The sequence below is a fragment of the Leuciscus leuciscus genome (assembly GCF_965113295.1).
Source record: "Leuciscus leuciscus genome assembly, chromosome: 17".
Classification (NCBI taxonomy): Eukaryota; Metazoa; Chordata; class Actinopteri; order Cypriniformes; family Leuciscidae; genus Leuciscus; species Leuciscus leuciscus.
In genome coordinates, this window is record NC_138741.1 from 16288454 (window position 1) to 16303587 (window position 15134).

Consider the following 15134-nt stretch of genomic DNA (forward strand, 5'->3'; position numbering starts at 1 on the left):
TGACATCATGAATACAGTAACAAGAAACAAACTACCAGAATTCTGATCATTTCATTTTTACCATTTTTTATACTACATCATAAAAATAAAAGCAGAAAATTGTCCTAACCTGGCGAGATGCAACAAGAGCAAGATATCTAATGGGTCTGTCCACACTAAACGAGAAAAAGCCGAGCCAAATTGCTGCCAAATCGCAACAAACCCTGTGTTTTTTTTTTAATTATTCAAATAGTATTTTTTAAATTAGCTTTTGTTTTTATGTGTTTTGTGTTGTGTTTTAATGTCAAAATTAGTTGAAGTTTTAGACATTTTGTTGTGTATTTTTGTCATTTTGGCTTTTAAGCTCTGAAAGGTGGTGACGAGACTACTTTTTGTGCGCAAAAACAAACAAAAATAACGACTTTATTCCACTTTTCATTTCCTTCTCTCTGGGCCTTGAGTCTTTTCACGTAGTGTAATAGCATAGCGCGTCTGTGTTGTACGTCACCACGTATCACACACATGACTAGCGTCGCCCAATAGTGAGCCTACATGGTGACGTGCAACACAGACGCGCTACGCTTAAACACTGCGTGAAAAGACTCGAGGCCCAGAGAGAAGGAAATGAAAAGTGGAATAAAGTCGTTATTTTTGTTTGTTTTTGCGCACAAAAAGTATTCTGGTCGCTTTATAAACTTAAGATTGGACTATATTAACAATGTCTTTAATACATTTTCTGGGCCAGCAAGTTATAGTGTCCTTAAGCCTGTGGAGGAGTGATCCAGCACTCAGATTTCATCAAAAATATCTTAATTTGTGTTCCGAAGATGAACGAAAGTCTTACGGGGTTGGAACAACATGAGGGTGAGTAATTACTGACAGAATTTTCATTTTTGGGTGAACTAACCCTTTAAGGCCTGGTTTCTCAGACAAGGCTTAGATTAAGCAAGAACTGGGCTTAATAAATGTGCCTTAGAAAATAACATTACATTACTAGTGTGCATCCTGAGACAAAACAATGGCACTGATATATTTTAAGATACGTCAGTGCACGTTTCTTTCAGTTTAGACAGCTCAAACATCCATTTTAGTCTGGGACTAGGCATTAGCCTTGCCTGTGAAACCGGGCATAAGTGTTTGCGTTACACAACTTAAGTATACTTCGGGCTTTAGACATGCCACTATACAAATGGGAAGAGAGCGGCACGATCTAGGAGAGCTGGAGATATGTCCTACTTCTCTCCTGAGTAGATGCGTGGACGGCGGCTGAGGGCGTAGTCCTTTATGTGTGGGTTGTGTCTGAGCGGATCGTCCAGTGGGGAGTGGTTAGGGGGGTCTTCAAGGGGGTTCCAGTAACTCTGTTCACACATGCCCCTCAGCAGGATCTCTGCAAGCTGCCTGGCAATAGTCTAAACACAAACACACATAAACATATACCTTCAGAGTAGTTCTCAACCAGGGGGTTGGGGGCCCATACGGTGCCGAAGCAAACTTCCAAGATGATGTAGAGGCCACATACAAACTGTAAAGTTTCAGGAGTGACAACTGTATTTAAATACATGAGTGAATCCCCTAAATTATCGTTCTGTGTGTGTAGGGAAACCGACTCGCTCCCAAAATTGTGATGATTGATAGCACGGTAACCACAGCAACATTCTGCCGTGTCGCATGTTTGGTACCCGCTATAATATCTTCGCACACCGCGCACTTGATGTGTTGCCATGTCCACTTATTATGAACATTAACAACCAATTGTTCAGTTCGGTTCTGTACACACTGCATATCATTTCTTGTAAATGCGATTGTCATTACCTGCATATTTCAGGAGTTAATTTGGTTATAGAATGCGGTTGTCACTCCAGTAAATTACTGAACTGTGTGTATTGAGCACTAAAAATTGTATATAGTGTAATAGTGTAATAAAGTGTTTATAACTGTAATTTCTAGACTTTTCTATAATGAATAAATATTTTTTCTAATTTATGTATTATTTATAATATTTATCTAAAATATGTTATTGAGAAGAAATATGTTATTAACATCTTAGTTTTTTTTACTTAAGAAGAAAATGAAAGGTGTTATTTGTTATTAAACTGAAAGGCGGGTAATGCTGAAGACTCGCTGAATGAAAAACACATCAAAGCTTGACTTTTTGCACTACCTGCAGATTACCGTAGTTATGATAAGCGAACTATTTTCGTCACGACTGGCTTGACGGGAGTTAATCATTCTGTGTTGTGTTTTAATTGCGCCACCTCAAGTTAAAAATCATTATTTTAAAAGAGCCCGTCTCAAGATGCAGATGCTCTTTTGGGTGCTTTTTTTATGAATATGAATACTTCTTAAATTTGATCTTAGGAACAATCTTAAGGAAAAAAAGATAAGAACATTCTTAAGAAAAGTTTTTGGGAATACAAAATATTCGTATCTTTTTTCTTAAGTTAGAAAATAAGAAGAATTTGGCAGTTAAGACAACTACTGTTCTAGATAAAGGCAACAAGATGAAGCCATAAACGCACACAACTCACCATTCGCAGGTTCTGAGTGGTTCTGGTCTCAATGGCTCTGAGAATCTCTCGGAAGCGGCCGACACCATGGGTCAGGTTACTGCAGCACCGGGAAATAGAGAGAAAAGCGAAACATTAATCACCCCTAGAGAGCTGAAGAAACCTGACAGCTGACATCACCAAATTTCACATCAACTCAGTACAAAATTCATACACAAACACATGGAAACACACGGACAGACACCCTCAGGGCAAATCAGACCACTGCCATGATTTAATGAGCTCTAACATCAAGTCGTCAGACTAAAGCGGTCACTTATCTGTGGACAGGAATATAACAGGGAGCACATAAATTACAGTAGTTCTTGATACGGTCACAATTAACACCTGTTTGAACTCTGCACAAGCTGTGAATGAGTTAGAGCCTGTCAATGACTGGGGTCAATATCCTCATCAGACTCCTATTCCCACAAACTGACAGCACATGAAAACACACAAACCATGAATGGACGTGTGTGAAAAGAACAGAGAATATAGCTTGCAGAGGTTCACGTGAATACAGGGAGACGCAGTACAGAAGTTGTGTTGAGAGAGACAGAAGTGTCAAAACAGTGATGAGAGTGAGCAGGATACAGAGAAAAAGAATTAACAAATAAAAGTGTCAAACATCAGTTCAAAAACAGTCACCTTTTTATCTGATTTTAAACCTATAGGAGTATTGTATATATATATATATATATATAATGTCTGTGTGATCAAACACATTGTTTGTTTGTTTTTGTCAAAAAGTATAGAATTTTAATATCAGCCATAAAATGAAAACAGATATCAGTTTAATACCTTTACACCGGTCTATAGTGTTTTTATAGCACACAGACTGAGCGCTGAACATTTGTTGTGCTGTAAGAACTGCATGTTGCATGAGATTTAAAGACATTGCTTTCAATCATTTATGAGCCTAACAGATACATTACCCACAATGCACCACTGCAGGGGTCATATTTCACACAGATACATTACAAGCACTGACAGATGCCCCACCTGCATCCATATGGTAGATCCCTCCCCAACCACACACTCACTGCACCAATAATAAAAAAAAAAGATGGACATTCTCATAAACAGTTCAAATTGGCACGTGTAAGGCCAACTCACGTTTCACGCTAGTGCTGAAAATCACTAAAAAGAAAGGTGTACCTCTGGTTAGAATGAAAGATTAGAATATAGGATGAACTTGTCTCCTACTCCTTCAGCTTTCTCATGCCTTCCCTTCCCCTCCTACAACAGGAAGATCCCTGACTAGGTGTGTTACTCTCTGCAATCAGAGGGTCTGTCAGAGTAAACAAAATCAAATCTTTGCTGACAGAGATTAATCAGCTTGTGGGATCATCCATGTTTAGTTAACCTGGGCATCAAAGCACTATCAAGGCTTTTCTTTTCCCTCTCTCTGTTTGATTTGTTTTGCTCCAAAAATAGTAAGCTGCCTTGCTGCCACTGTGTGACTCGATTCCCAATTGATTTCACTGAAGTTTAAAGTTAGCATGTTGCTAAGCTAATGTTAATCAGGCATGTTGCTAAGCTTGATACATTACTACGCAAAAAAATAATAAAATGTTGAGTAACATTTGAAAAATCTACATTCCTGTAGCTCAAACAATAGAACATGGTGCTAGCAACCCCAAGTTCATCAGTTTGAATCCTAGGAAGTGCATGAACTGATAAAATGTGCACCTTGAATGCAATGTAAGTTACATATGCAAATGTAAAGTCATTTAAGTAAAAAAAAAAAATTGTATTTAATCTATTTTATAGGCACACTGCCATTCAAAAGTTTGGGTACAGTAAGAATTTTTTATGTTTTTGAAATAAGTTTATTATGCACACCAAGGCAGCATTTATTTGGTCAAAAATACAGTAAAAACAGTAATATTATGAAATAAGGTTTTACTGTGTAATTTAAATAGTTTTCTATTTTAATATATTTAAAAATGTAATTTATTCCTGTGATAGCAAAGCTGAATTTTCTGCATCATTACATAAGTCTTCAGTGTCATTTTTTTTTTTACTGTCCCTTTAAATAAATACGTTTATTTATAATCAACATCTCTTGCATTGCCCACCATCTTGGACAGTTTTTTTCCATTTGTTTCAATGCACTGTGGGATTTTCTTATCCATGAAGGATAGACACGATGCCATCTTAAAACTGCAGCGTATTCATGCAGCCTTCATGTTGAGAGTGTGCCTATGCTGCCTTAAAATACTGCTTATGTAGGCAGCTCACTAGGTTTTGGCTTTGTGTGAAGCTTCTACAAAAAAGCAAGGCACTACTCTACATGAAGAATGTGTAGAGATACGTACGAGTAGTCGTCAAACACACGGCTCCATGGTGCAGAGGCCGTGGAGCAGGGGGAGATGGTGGCAACAGAACACAAATAAATAACATGAGACGCACAGACACACACAGGCTGAGAACTACAGAGGGTTAATGAAGCATTTAAAAAAAAAAAAAAGCCACAAAGACAGGGGAGTTAGTGGGCAGACAAAAAGCTCAGCAGATTCCTAGACCACTCACTGAAGCACATGTCTGAGGGAAAGAGGGGTGGAGAGAGAAAACAAGGGATGTACGAACTGAAGGAATTATAAATGAATGGACACTGAGGTAGCCTGTATGGGCCATGAATCATAATGTGCTGTGTAACTGACAGGGCTGTGGGATATATTGAATTCTATATACACAATATATACATAACTTATCTGAGATGATTTTACTGGTGATATAAATCTACACTGATTATCACCATGCTTTTCATTTTATTTGACTATTACGTTTCATCAAGAATGTGCCATTGAAATAGTTTCGCAAAACCGTTATAATAATCAGACTGTCAGTTTCAATGATTTAATTCAAAACTCATGTTCACCAAGGCTGAATGTATTTGATCAGAAATACAGTAAAACAGCAATATTGTTTTATTGCAATAATAAAAACACTTTTCTATTTTAATATATTTAAAAAATGCTAAATTCAAAGCAGAATTTTCTGTCATTACTCTAGTCTTCAGTGTCACATGATTCTTAAAAAATTATTCTAATATGCTGATTTGTTTATAAGAAATCTTTTTATTATCATCAATGTTGAAAATGGTTGTTCTGATCAATATTTTTCAGGATTTTTTGATGTATATAAAGTTCAATAGAACAGCATTTTATTTTAAATATATATCTTTTGTAACATTATAAATGTCTTTACTATCACTTTTGATCCATTTAATGCATCCTTGCTGAATATATATATATATATATATATATATATATATATATTGCACGAAAGTGTATACCTCAGTAAATATTGTTGTATATATGTAGAGTGGGTGCCTTTTCCCACAATTTTTTTATTTTTATGGTATTACTTCTTACATTAATCAATCTGAATCTAATTTGCTGTTTGTTCAAAATAGTTATTCTTGAGACCAATTTCAAAATATAGGCTATATTAAATATTGTCAAGAGGCTGAAAATCATTTTCAGTTATATCGCCCAGCCCTAGTTACTGAGAATATACACACACACACTAGAAGCTTTTCTTTTCTTCTAGAAACAAACTTTGTTGTATTATTTTCATGTTATCACTGTGAAGCTGCTTTGATACAATCTGTATTGTAAAAAGCACTATATAAATAAAGGTGACTTGACACACACACACACACACACACACACACACACACACACACACACACACACACACACACACGCACACGCACACAGACACACACACACACGCACACAGACACACACACACACACACACAGACACTCACCCATTTTTGAAATGAATAACATGAGCCCTCTGAAGTCCAGTCTCTAGGAAGTAGCCAAGTTCCTGTTCCTGTGTGACCGGGCCAGGCTTTGGACTGCGGTTCTGAATGCCAGCACTAAGAGCCTGAAGACAGGACACATCATCAAATGTTACTGTCAATCATTACTGAAACAAGCTCAAACTCTTTTCCCCAGAAACTTCCTGTAAGTTATTCAGCTAATTCAGACCATATCTTCAAAAGAAGCACAGAGTCAGATTTGCTATATTTACACGGAGAACACTTTAGAGAGGACGGCGGTTGGGAGGGTACGAGTGCGCCACGCATGAAGGTCAACCGTAAAACTTCGGCTGCACCCAAAAAATGCAGCATCAACACTGCAGCAGAATACAAGCTCTGCCGTTCTCCTCGCCATCATTCACTCTCTCTCCATCTCTCCACTCTCCCTCCCTTCCCCACCAACGCTAAATCACAAGCAGTAAATACTAAACACTGTGCAGGAGGAGGAATCTGTGCGCTACTATTGCAACAGAGAATCTTCCTCTGCAAGAGAATGAACTTTGACCTGTAAAAGGCTTTTATTGTGATTTAAAGTTCACAGGTGGGACAGTAAGAGATCAGCCTCACGGATGGCTGACCCTCTGCAGCAGAACTGTGCAAATCTGTCCTCAGCTACTAAATGTATGTACATTTGACATGCTAAAACAGAAGTGAAAACTGTAGTGAATGAACATTTGGAAATACCTTTTCTACCTCCTGAAGATAGAGCAGGGCAATGTCTCCAGACTTCTCATAACAAGTGATGATCTCCTGGTCTCTGCCTGCAGTATGATTGGACAGTGATGGGGACGCCATGGGCACTTTCTCCAGACAAAGACCTATGAACAAACAGCAGAAGGATGAGATGCCTTACACATGCCAACAGCAAGAAAAGTACACAGAGCTGTCCCAGCGCTCTGCCAGATTGTTCTGTCAGAAGGATGTTTATAACTTATGACAGCTCATTTCAATAAAGATAATTTGATGGGTGAAAAATGGCAATAATTGATGCTAACTTTTGTTCCCTGATAGGGCTATATGGCATAGCAGTTCTATAAATGTATCATTCATTATGCAATACCATCAGGAATTAAATAAATGATTAAACATGATTTCTAACGCATTTACCATATTCAACATAATAACCATGGAGAACTAGGAGGGCCATTTAAAAGTAAAATGAAGGAATGAACTATCAATGAACTAAATCACATTATGCATCTCTGCACTGTTCTGATCGGATTATATATAATCTATTCAGATCAGATAAAAATTTTTTTTTTTAAAGAAAATAGATGTTAAAAATGTTGTATATTGATGTTATAAATAAATGTTATAACTATATTATTATTATTATAAGTATCTTATATATAAGTATATAATATGTTGTTACACATAATATATAGAATTTATACTTTCACTATTTCTGATCCCCCTACACAGCTGTACATTGAACAATAGATGTGATTGGCTGTGATTTTGTTGCTTTGTGCAGAATTTTGCATTCAGTAAACTCAGAAAAAAATACTTGATAGTAGCTAGTGATTTATTTTTTCACTTATTTTCCAATCGCAAATTAAATAAACATTTACAACTGTTTATTGAATTCATTTTTATAATGTTAGATAGATGTAACAATAAATGTCTATATTTCTATTTTATATGCACATCATCCAAATTAACTGTGTTAAGAGAGATTAAGATTAAAGATTACTTTTGAAATTTAATCACAAAATGCTGACATTTGAATGTCCTTAGATTTCATAGGTTGTTTATTTGTTGCTTGAGGTATCGATTTAGTTTTTGATACAGTATGTAGTTACCTCAGGCTGGTAAAATACCAAAGTCAGAGATCTGGCATCAATCCAACCATATTCCTTTCAAAATCCTAGTTCCATTCAATTTCTACTGAGCCACAGTATTCATTTCACTTATGTAGAAGCAAAGCTTGAATTTCACACAGCGCTTATGTCAATTCTAATTCAATTGACTAATGAAATACACTGTTATTGCTTGATCCATACTTTAACTTAAGGATATGATATTCATTCAGAAAAGGTCAAACTGAACGTGATATGTTTCGTTCATGTAAGTGGAGTTTGTTTGTTGCTGCTGGTCAGAGGAAGTAAGACAATGAAATATACATGTGTGAGAAAATCAAAGACCTCAGACAAACCAGAAAAGCTTTAAATGTTTAAGCACGAGCTGATGTCTGTTCCACTGCCGTATCTCCTTGCCTCGTCTGGGTAAGCTGAGAGCCAGGTAAAGATACAAGCACGGTTCTTTAGAGATGTCACACAATCTGTGGCCAATCTCTGTCTACTGGCTTCAACTTCCTAATTCACATCTTAAATCCCTCATAGCATGAGTGAAAACAGGCCGGACCCCGCGCTCAGGTGGCCGGTAAACATGGTGAGAGTTGTTTGTTTGGCTGCCGCTAGTATTGGGTTCTCCATGCAGATAAAGTTTTCATGACAGTTTGGCAATGTGACAGGAAACAGAAACTGTAGCCCTCCAAACTACTTGTCAAACTGCTTCAATAATAGATATCGACTTATAAACGGATATCACAGGATGAAGAAAACGGTCTGGTACTGAGTCACAAAATGATTCCAAAATGAAAACGGAGCCAAATAATCCATCACGAGCGAGAAGGTAATGATGAGATCCTGATTAAAAGTGCACTGACTGTGAAGTCTCAGTAAGACAGGAAGAGAACAAGAGTGGACATAAAATATTAGTTAAAGGTTTAAGGCATCTGCACTACTGTTGAAAAGTTTGGGGTCATTCTTTTTTTTCTTCTTTTTTTATAAATGAATACTGATCAAATGTGACAGTAAAGACTTTCACATTGTTACAGTAACAATGTGTAAGTCTTTACGGTCACATAAAATTATATTTCAAATTAATGCTGTTCTTTACATTTATCAAAAAATCCTGAAAAAAATATCACAGTTTTTAACATTGATAATAATAATAAATGTATCTTGAGTGACATATCCGCATATTAGAATGATTTCTGAAGGATCATGTGACACTGATGACTGGAGTAATGATGCTGAAAATTCAGCTTTGCCATTACAGGAATAAATTACATTTTTCAAAATAGAAAATTATTGTAAATTGTAATATTGTTTCACAATATTACTGTTTTTACTGTATTTTTGTTCAAATAAATGCAGCTTTGATGTGCATAAGAGACTTCTTATTGACCACAAACATTTGATCGGTAGTGTATGTAATCCTAAACATTATTATAATTAATAATGTTTTTGTTTTTTTTGCTGATATATACATTTAAAATGTAAAAATTTTCTCTATCAAGAAAACCAACCAAAAATATTGATTAATCTTGCATTAAATGGCCGCTAAGTGTCCAATTATTATCCAATAAAATGCTCTTTAAAAGTAGTATGTCCCTCTACTAGCAAATAACAAATTATGGCCCATAAAATGAGATTTCTAGACCTGAAAAAGTTATGTCAATTAAAAAAAAAAACATTTTACTAGTTATACCAAGCTCTAAAATATATTATTGTGTAGAAATAGGAATCCTGAAATGTAATTATCTATTGCTAGGAGTGACTATACATTGAAACAAGTTTTGAGAACAAAACTAGGGCTGGGGATTTTTTTATATTGTTATGGACAAAGGGGACCTTGGTGCAATATAGTTGAAGAACCACTATCATGTGGGCACAAAATTACACACTCTAGCTTTAAAGAAAAGTTATATTTCATTACAAATGTGGGCAGAGGGATTTTCTATGGTCTTGTTGTTCCACACTGATGCCCAAAGAGAAAAAGGGGAGAGAAAAAAATTGAATGAGAGAGAGAGAGAGAGAGAGAGAGAGAGAGAGAGAGAGAGAGAGAGAGAGAGAGAGAGAGAGAGAGAGAGAGAAAAATGTGTGTACATGCTGTAAATCCCTTTACCTTATATAGACCTGCTACACTGGAGACCAGACAAGGTCTGGAAAAGGCACATTGACTTCTGTTCTGATACAGATAAAAAAATCATCCGAAATCTATTCCTCTCAATTGCTGTGTTCCTCTAAACACACACATATCGGTCTTCTTAGAGGTTTAAAGGCCCGTTATACTAGCCAGATCCAAGACAAGCCCCATTACCGTGATCAGGCTCTTAACGGCCACAGTAAAAACTGACGCCTCAGGACAGGCTGTGACAAGCAGCTCACGGCGGCAACAGAGAGGTTTTTTTAAATTCAGGATGAGGGTTTAATATACACATGAGACAAGGCAGGAACCGGCAGAAAGATGACACACACGTGTGTTCGTGTGTGGTAGCTGGGGCGTGATGGATGATTAGGGTCAAAGGAGGAAGCTTCCCCCCTGTAAAGGCAGTTGTCAGTCACAGAGACGCTATGAGATGACTGGATGAGACAGGCTCTGTGCCACCCTGCAGTTTTTTCCCCCAGAGCCCCACAGTACCGCCGATCTGTCAGAACTCTAATCAAAGACCTCATGCTGCGGTCTTGGCAAACACATTCACTGTGCTCGGAATTAAAAGTGTGTGTGTGTTCAGTGCAAAGGATTTAGTTGCAAACACTTTTCTCTGCAGAGCACCACATATTAAATCAATGCTGCCACCCAAAGGTCAAAATGTGAACCGCAGGATACCATCTCTACACTGATCTGTCTGCGCAATAAGGCTGAAATTATTTAATCAAAAATACAGTAAAAACATCAATATTGTGAAATATTATTACAATTTAAATGAACTGATTTCTATTTGAATATTTTTCTAAATGTAATTTATCCCTCTGATGGCAAAGCTGAATTTTCAACAGTCATACTGTATTCTTGGTCAAATAAATGCAATCTTGAAGAGCATATGAGACTTATTTTTTAAATATTTCTAAAAATCTTACCGACCCCAAACTTTTGAACGTTAGTGTATGCACTCCTAAACATTGAAAAAAATTTTTTTTTAGCACATATACACAATAAAAATGTAATGCAGCCATTACGCTAGTCTTGACTGTCACATGATCCCTCAGGAATCATTCTAATATGCTAATTTGCTGCTCAAGAAACAGTTATTATTACTATCGTATCAATTTAGAAAACAGCTGTGTAGCTTAATATTTTTGTGGAAACAATGATACATTGTTAATTTTTTTTGTAACATTATAAATGTTACATTTGATCAATTAATTTGTCCTGGCTGAATAAGAGTATTAATTTCTTTTTAAAAGAAATCTTTGAACATCTATAGAATTTATCCTGTATGTATATTGAAATCTCACTGGTCCACTACAAAAAATCCACTTCGTATCAAGTATCTTACTCCTGTGATTGCCTGTGATTTTGTTGTTTTGTTTGTGCAGCAGTTTGCCTTTAGTGAGGACAGAAATATGTACTTGATTGCAGAAAGAGTCGGTTGTGGTTAGACCAAAGCAAGTTACATGTCTGTTTCACAGCGCATACATAAGCAGCGTATGATGCTTTCACACTGATGGAATGTCAGCTATGTAACAGACCCGCAGCTCTAAACAGAAAACACTGTGATTTCTGAGTTTCTACACTGATTATTTACCTTTGGTGGCATAGGCCTCTGCGATCATGGAGAGTCTGTACACTGGAGCTCCCACCAGCTGCATCTCATCCAGATTCACACGGCCGTACTGATTCAGCGCTTCCCTGTAATCAGCCTCCACATAGCACAGCTTAGCCATGATCAGACTGGCCTCCTGCATGTATTCAGGCTGGGAAAGAAAGACAAATACACACACCGCCACATTATAGTACACTCAGTCACTGTAAAAAAAAAATATATGATCAGATTGTTTTTACATTACTTTAACTTTAGTTTAAAATAACAAGATAAGTTCAAAATAACAATTTATTAGTTCTATAACAACCCATTTTTTCAAATTCAGTTGAATATAATTTAAGTTGAAATGACTTATACAGCCAAGTTGATTGCACTTAATTTAAGCTATAGCAGCAGGTTTTTATTTATAATTTCTTTATAATTTTATTTATTTATAATAAAAAAGTAAAATATAGCTCCACAATCACCTCACATTTTTAGATACAGAACAAGAATAAATTAAATACATTGAAATACATTAAATAAATACAAATTTCACTTTGATTTTTGTCATTTCCATTTCCATTTGAATTTAAGTTTTAGTAATTTTATTGTGTTGTCATTTTTATTAGTTTTCGATTTTATTTAAATACATCTATATACAGTAGTCAACATTTGAAGTGGCAAAACCTTGAACAATTTGAACATTACCTGTTCTTGTCTTAGGACAACTTTGATGAACTTTTCTGATCCACTTCAAATGTTGAATACTGTAGTTTTAATTTTTTTTTATATTTCAGTTTGAGTTATTTTAGTACATCACTAAATAAAAAAATGTATTCTTTAACAAACTACCTGAAATATATTTAATTTTATTTCCAAGTAAAAAAAATTGTTCTGACAGTTCAGGCTTACCTTTAAGTTCCCCCGATCAAGAGCAGCCGTCATGTGTTTCCGCACCTCCTGGAGGCGGGGCCGGGGCCCGCGGGGACTGGTTCCCTGCTTAATGGGGTTTTCCTTGAGGTACTGCTGGAGTTTGGCCTCCCCCAGCAGAAGTTCCCCGAGATCATCTACAAGAGAGGCAGAGGTTCAGTCCTGCACCTGAATTCACTCAAATAAGCAAAAAACGGAAGGCCAATGGTCGTCTGGCTGTTCCCTTATAAAGGTCCAGAAAATTCAAGTTTTTCATTAAGTGTGTGATATTCTTTTTTTAATATGATGTCATTACGTTGCTCTCTTACCGCCAGCCAATCGCTGCATTGGTGATCATGGTTTCGAGTATCGATATATCTGCCTTTTCCAATGAACACAGGAATGTGCAGTAATCTCAGACAGCTTAATCCAGATATTTTAATCAAATACGCAAATTCGTTTGAAAAAACAGTTATCACGATTAGAAGATCTGGCATCTGTTAAATCATCTCAGATGTATTAAGCGAGGTATGAAGAACGGATCTCAGGACTATACTGAAGAAATTTGTCACATGACATTGTCCGAACTTTATGGGCTATTTTATCATAAAGACTGTCAGCGAGCTCAAGCGTGGAAGACATTTTATTTTTGGGTGAATTATCCCTTTCATCTTTCTCTTCTGACTGAAACAGTAACCGTGGAGATGTCACCTGCACTATATCAACAGAGTAAGGTCAAAAAACAAACACTGATTGTGAAAATAGCATTACATAAAGCCCAGATATAATCCCGTCTTGGACCTGACCACATTCTTACAAGGCTCTGAGGATAATCACATGTGGTTTAATCTGCTGCCTTACATGCACATCTTGTGCATGTAATAATGCTCATTAATACCTTTTAATGAACAGGGCTAAATGTAAAGATGGCAACAGGCAATTGCTGTGAATAGTATGAATGTAGATTCATTATAGATATTAAACCAACCTTTAGGACAATCTTCATTCATTTCTAAATTTTACCCAGTCCAAAACATCTTACAGATGTTCACAAATGATATTGTAAAATGTTCTTTTTGTGAAACCTTCCCTTAAGCAATCCCTCACTTATTTTAGTCTTGACAACAGATAATGCAAATAAAATAATGATGATGTTTTATAACATATAACATAGTTACAACTATTAACAACAACAACAAAAATTCTTTGTAAAACTGAAGCCACTTTTCAAGTTTTTTTTTAAAGAAACAAAAAATTATACAGTTTATAAGAATCTATCAACACAAAAAGCATTCAAAACTTTTACAATTGTCTATACTTTTAACTGATCTCTGGTGATATTTGTGTACTGCCCCTTTCTATTCATTATTATTTGTATTTATTACTTTGTACTTCTCTTTATCCGAGTGTGAGTCAATGAAATTCAAGTTTGAAAATGCAACATTGAACTATCTGTTTAACAAATAACTGAATCTGTGTTTTCATTTAATGCAAAAGAGACTCCTATAATTTGACAATACACCTTCACAATATAATAAGCCAAATAATGACTCTTCATAACTTCATCAAATATGAATTATAGAAAATTATGAAGATGAATGGACACTGTGTGAGCAATCAGGAAGTGTAACTTACGTTACTGGGCAGATGTGTGGAACACCACCAAAAGGGCAACAATAATATAATATCTTAGACACCCTGAAATCAGAGTATTAATTCAAAGAACCGTTAAATGTGTAGTTAAATGAACGGGAATAAATCAGACACGGATTCTGCCATCAGGCCTGAGGCACACACTGTCAGAGCTAACGCGTTAGCCGTGAGAATATGTACATAAACCACACACACCGTTTGAGATGAGTTTCGCAGACAGCTGTCGCACGAGTTCTGGTATCTTGTCCCATTGTGTCTCTGATCGACAACGCTCTATTTCAGACTCTAATCGCGACCCGGACTTTCTGGCTGTCATCTTTCTACCTCCTCCGAGTACTGACCAAAACACGACCGGAGCCGGAGCACAGACACATCAAAGACATGGAGAGGATTTTAAAAACATGAACCGGATTACTCTTCCGGGCCATGGTACTGAACTCCAATTGGACAGACTTCTAACATGTGACTATTTTTGAGGCTATTTTTGTTTCTCATGTGAAAAAAGCCGGAGTTTGACTGTATTTTAATTTATTTTCTTTTTATTTCATTTTTGAATAATGATGTCCAAGAATCGTGTGCTCTGTGTTCTCTTGTCTAGACTCTACCAATAAGCCAATAACACAATTAAACGTAAATCAATACTATACAAATAAATAAATAAATAAACAAACAAA

The 15134-nt window shown here is 36.2% G+C and overlaps 1 protein-coding gene across 3 annotated transcripts in view; it reads right to left on the reverse strand.

Moving 5' to 3' along the window:
• The window catches only part of ttc7b (tetratricopeptide repeat domain 7B), a 37501-nt gene extending 22672 nt beyond the window's left edge, over window positions 1-14829 (reverse strand). For 2 of the 3 annotated variants that reach the window (XM_082144275.1, XM_082144277.1), the window contains exons 1-7: window positions 14656-14829; window positions 12811-12965; window positions 11899-12067; window positions 7047-7180; window positions 6306-6427; window positions 2508-2586; window positions 1216-1388 (exon numbers count right to left, since the gene is read on the reverse strand). In XM_082144275.1, coding sequence (XP_082000401.1) covers window positions 1216-1388; window positions 2508-2586; window positions 6306-6427; window positions 7047-7180; window positions 11899-12067; window positions 12811-12965; window positions 14656-14776 — 953 coding nt within the window. In that variant the 5' untranslated portion in view covers window positions 14777-14829. The remainder of the gene's footprint in view (window positions 1-1215; window positions 1389-2507; window positions 2587-6305; window positions 6428-7046; window positions 7181-11898; window positions 12068-12810; window positions 12966-14655) is intronic. The other variant, XM_082144276.1, reaches the window with a different exon arrangement.
• Window positions 14830-15134: the final 305 nt, after the last annotated feature.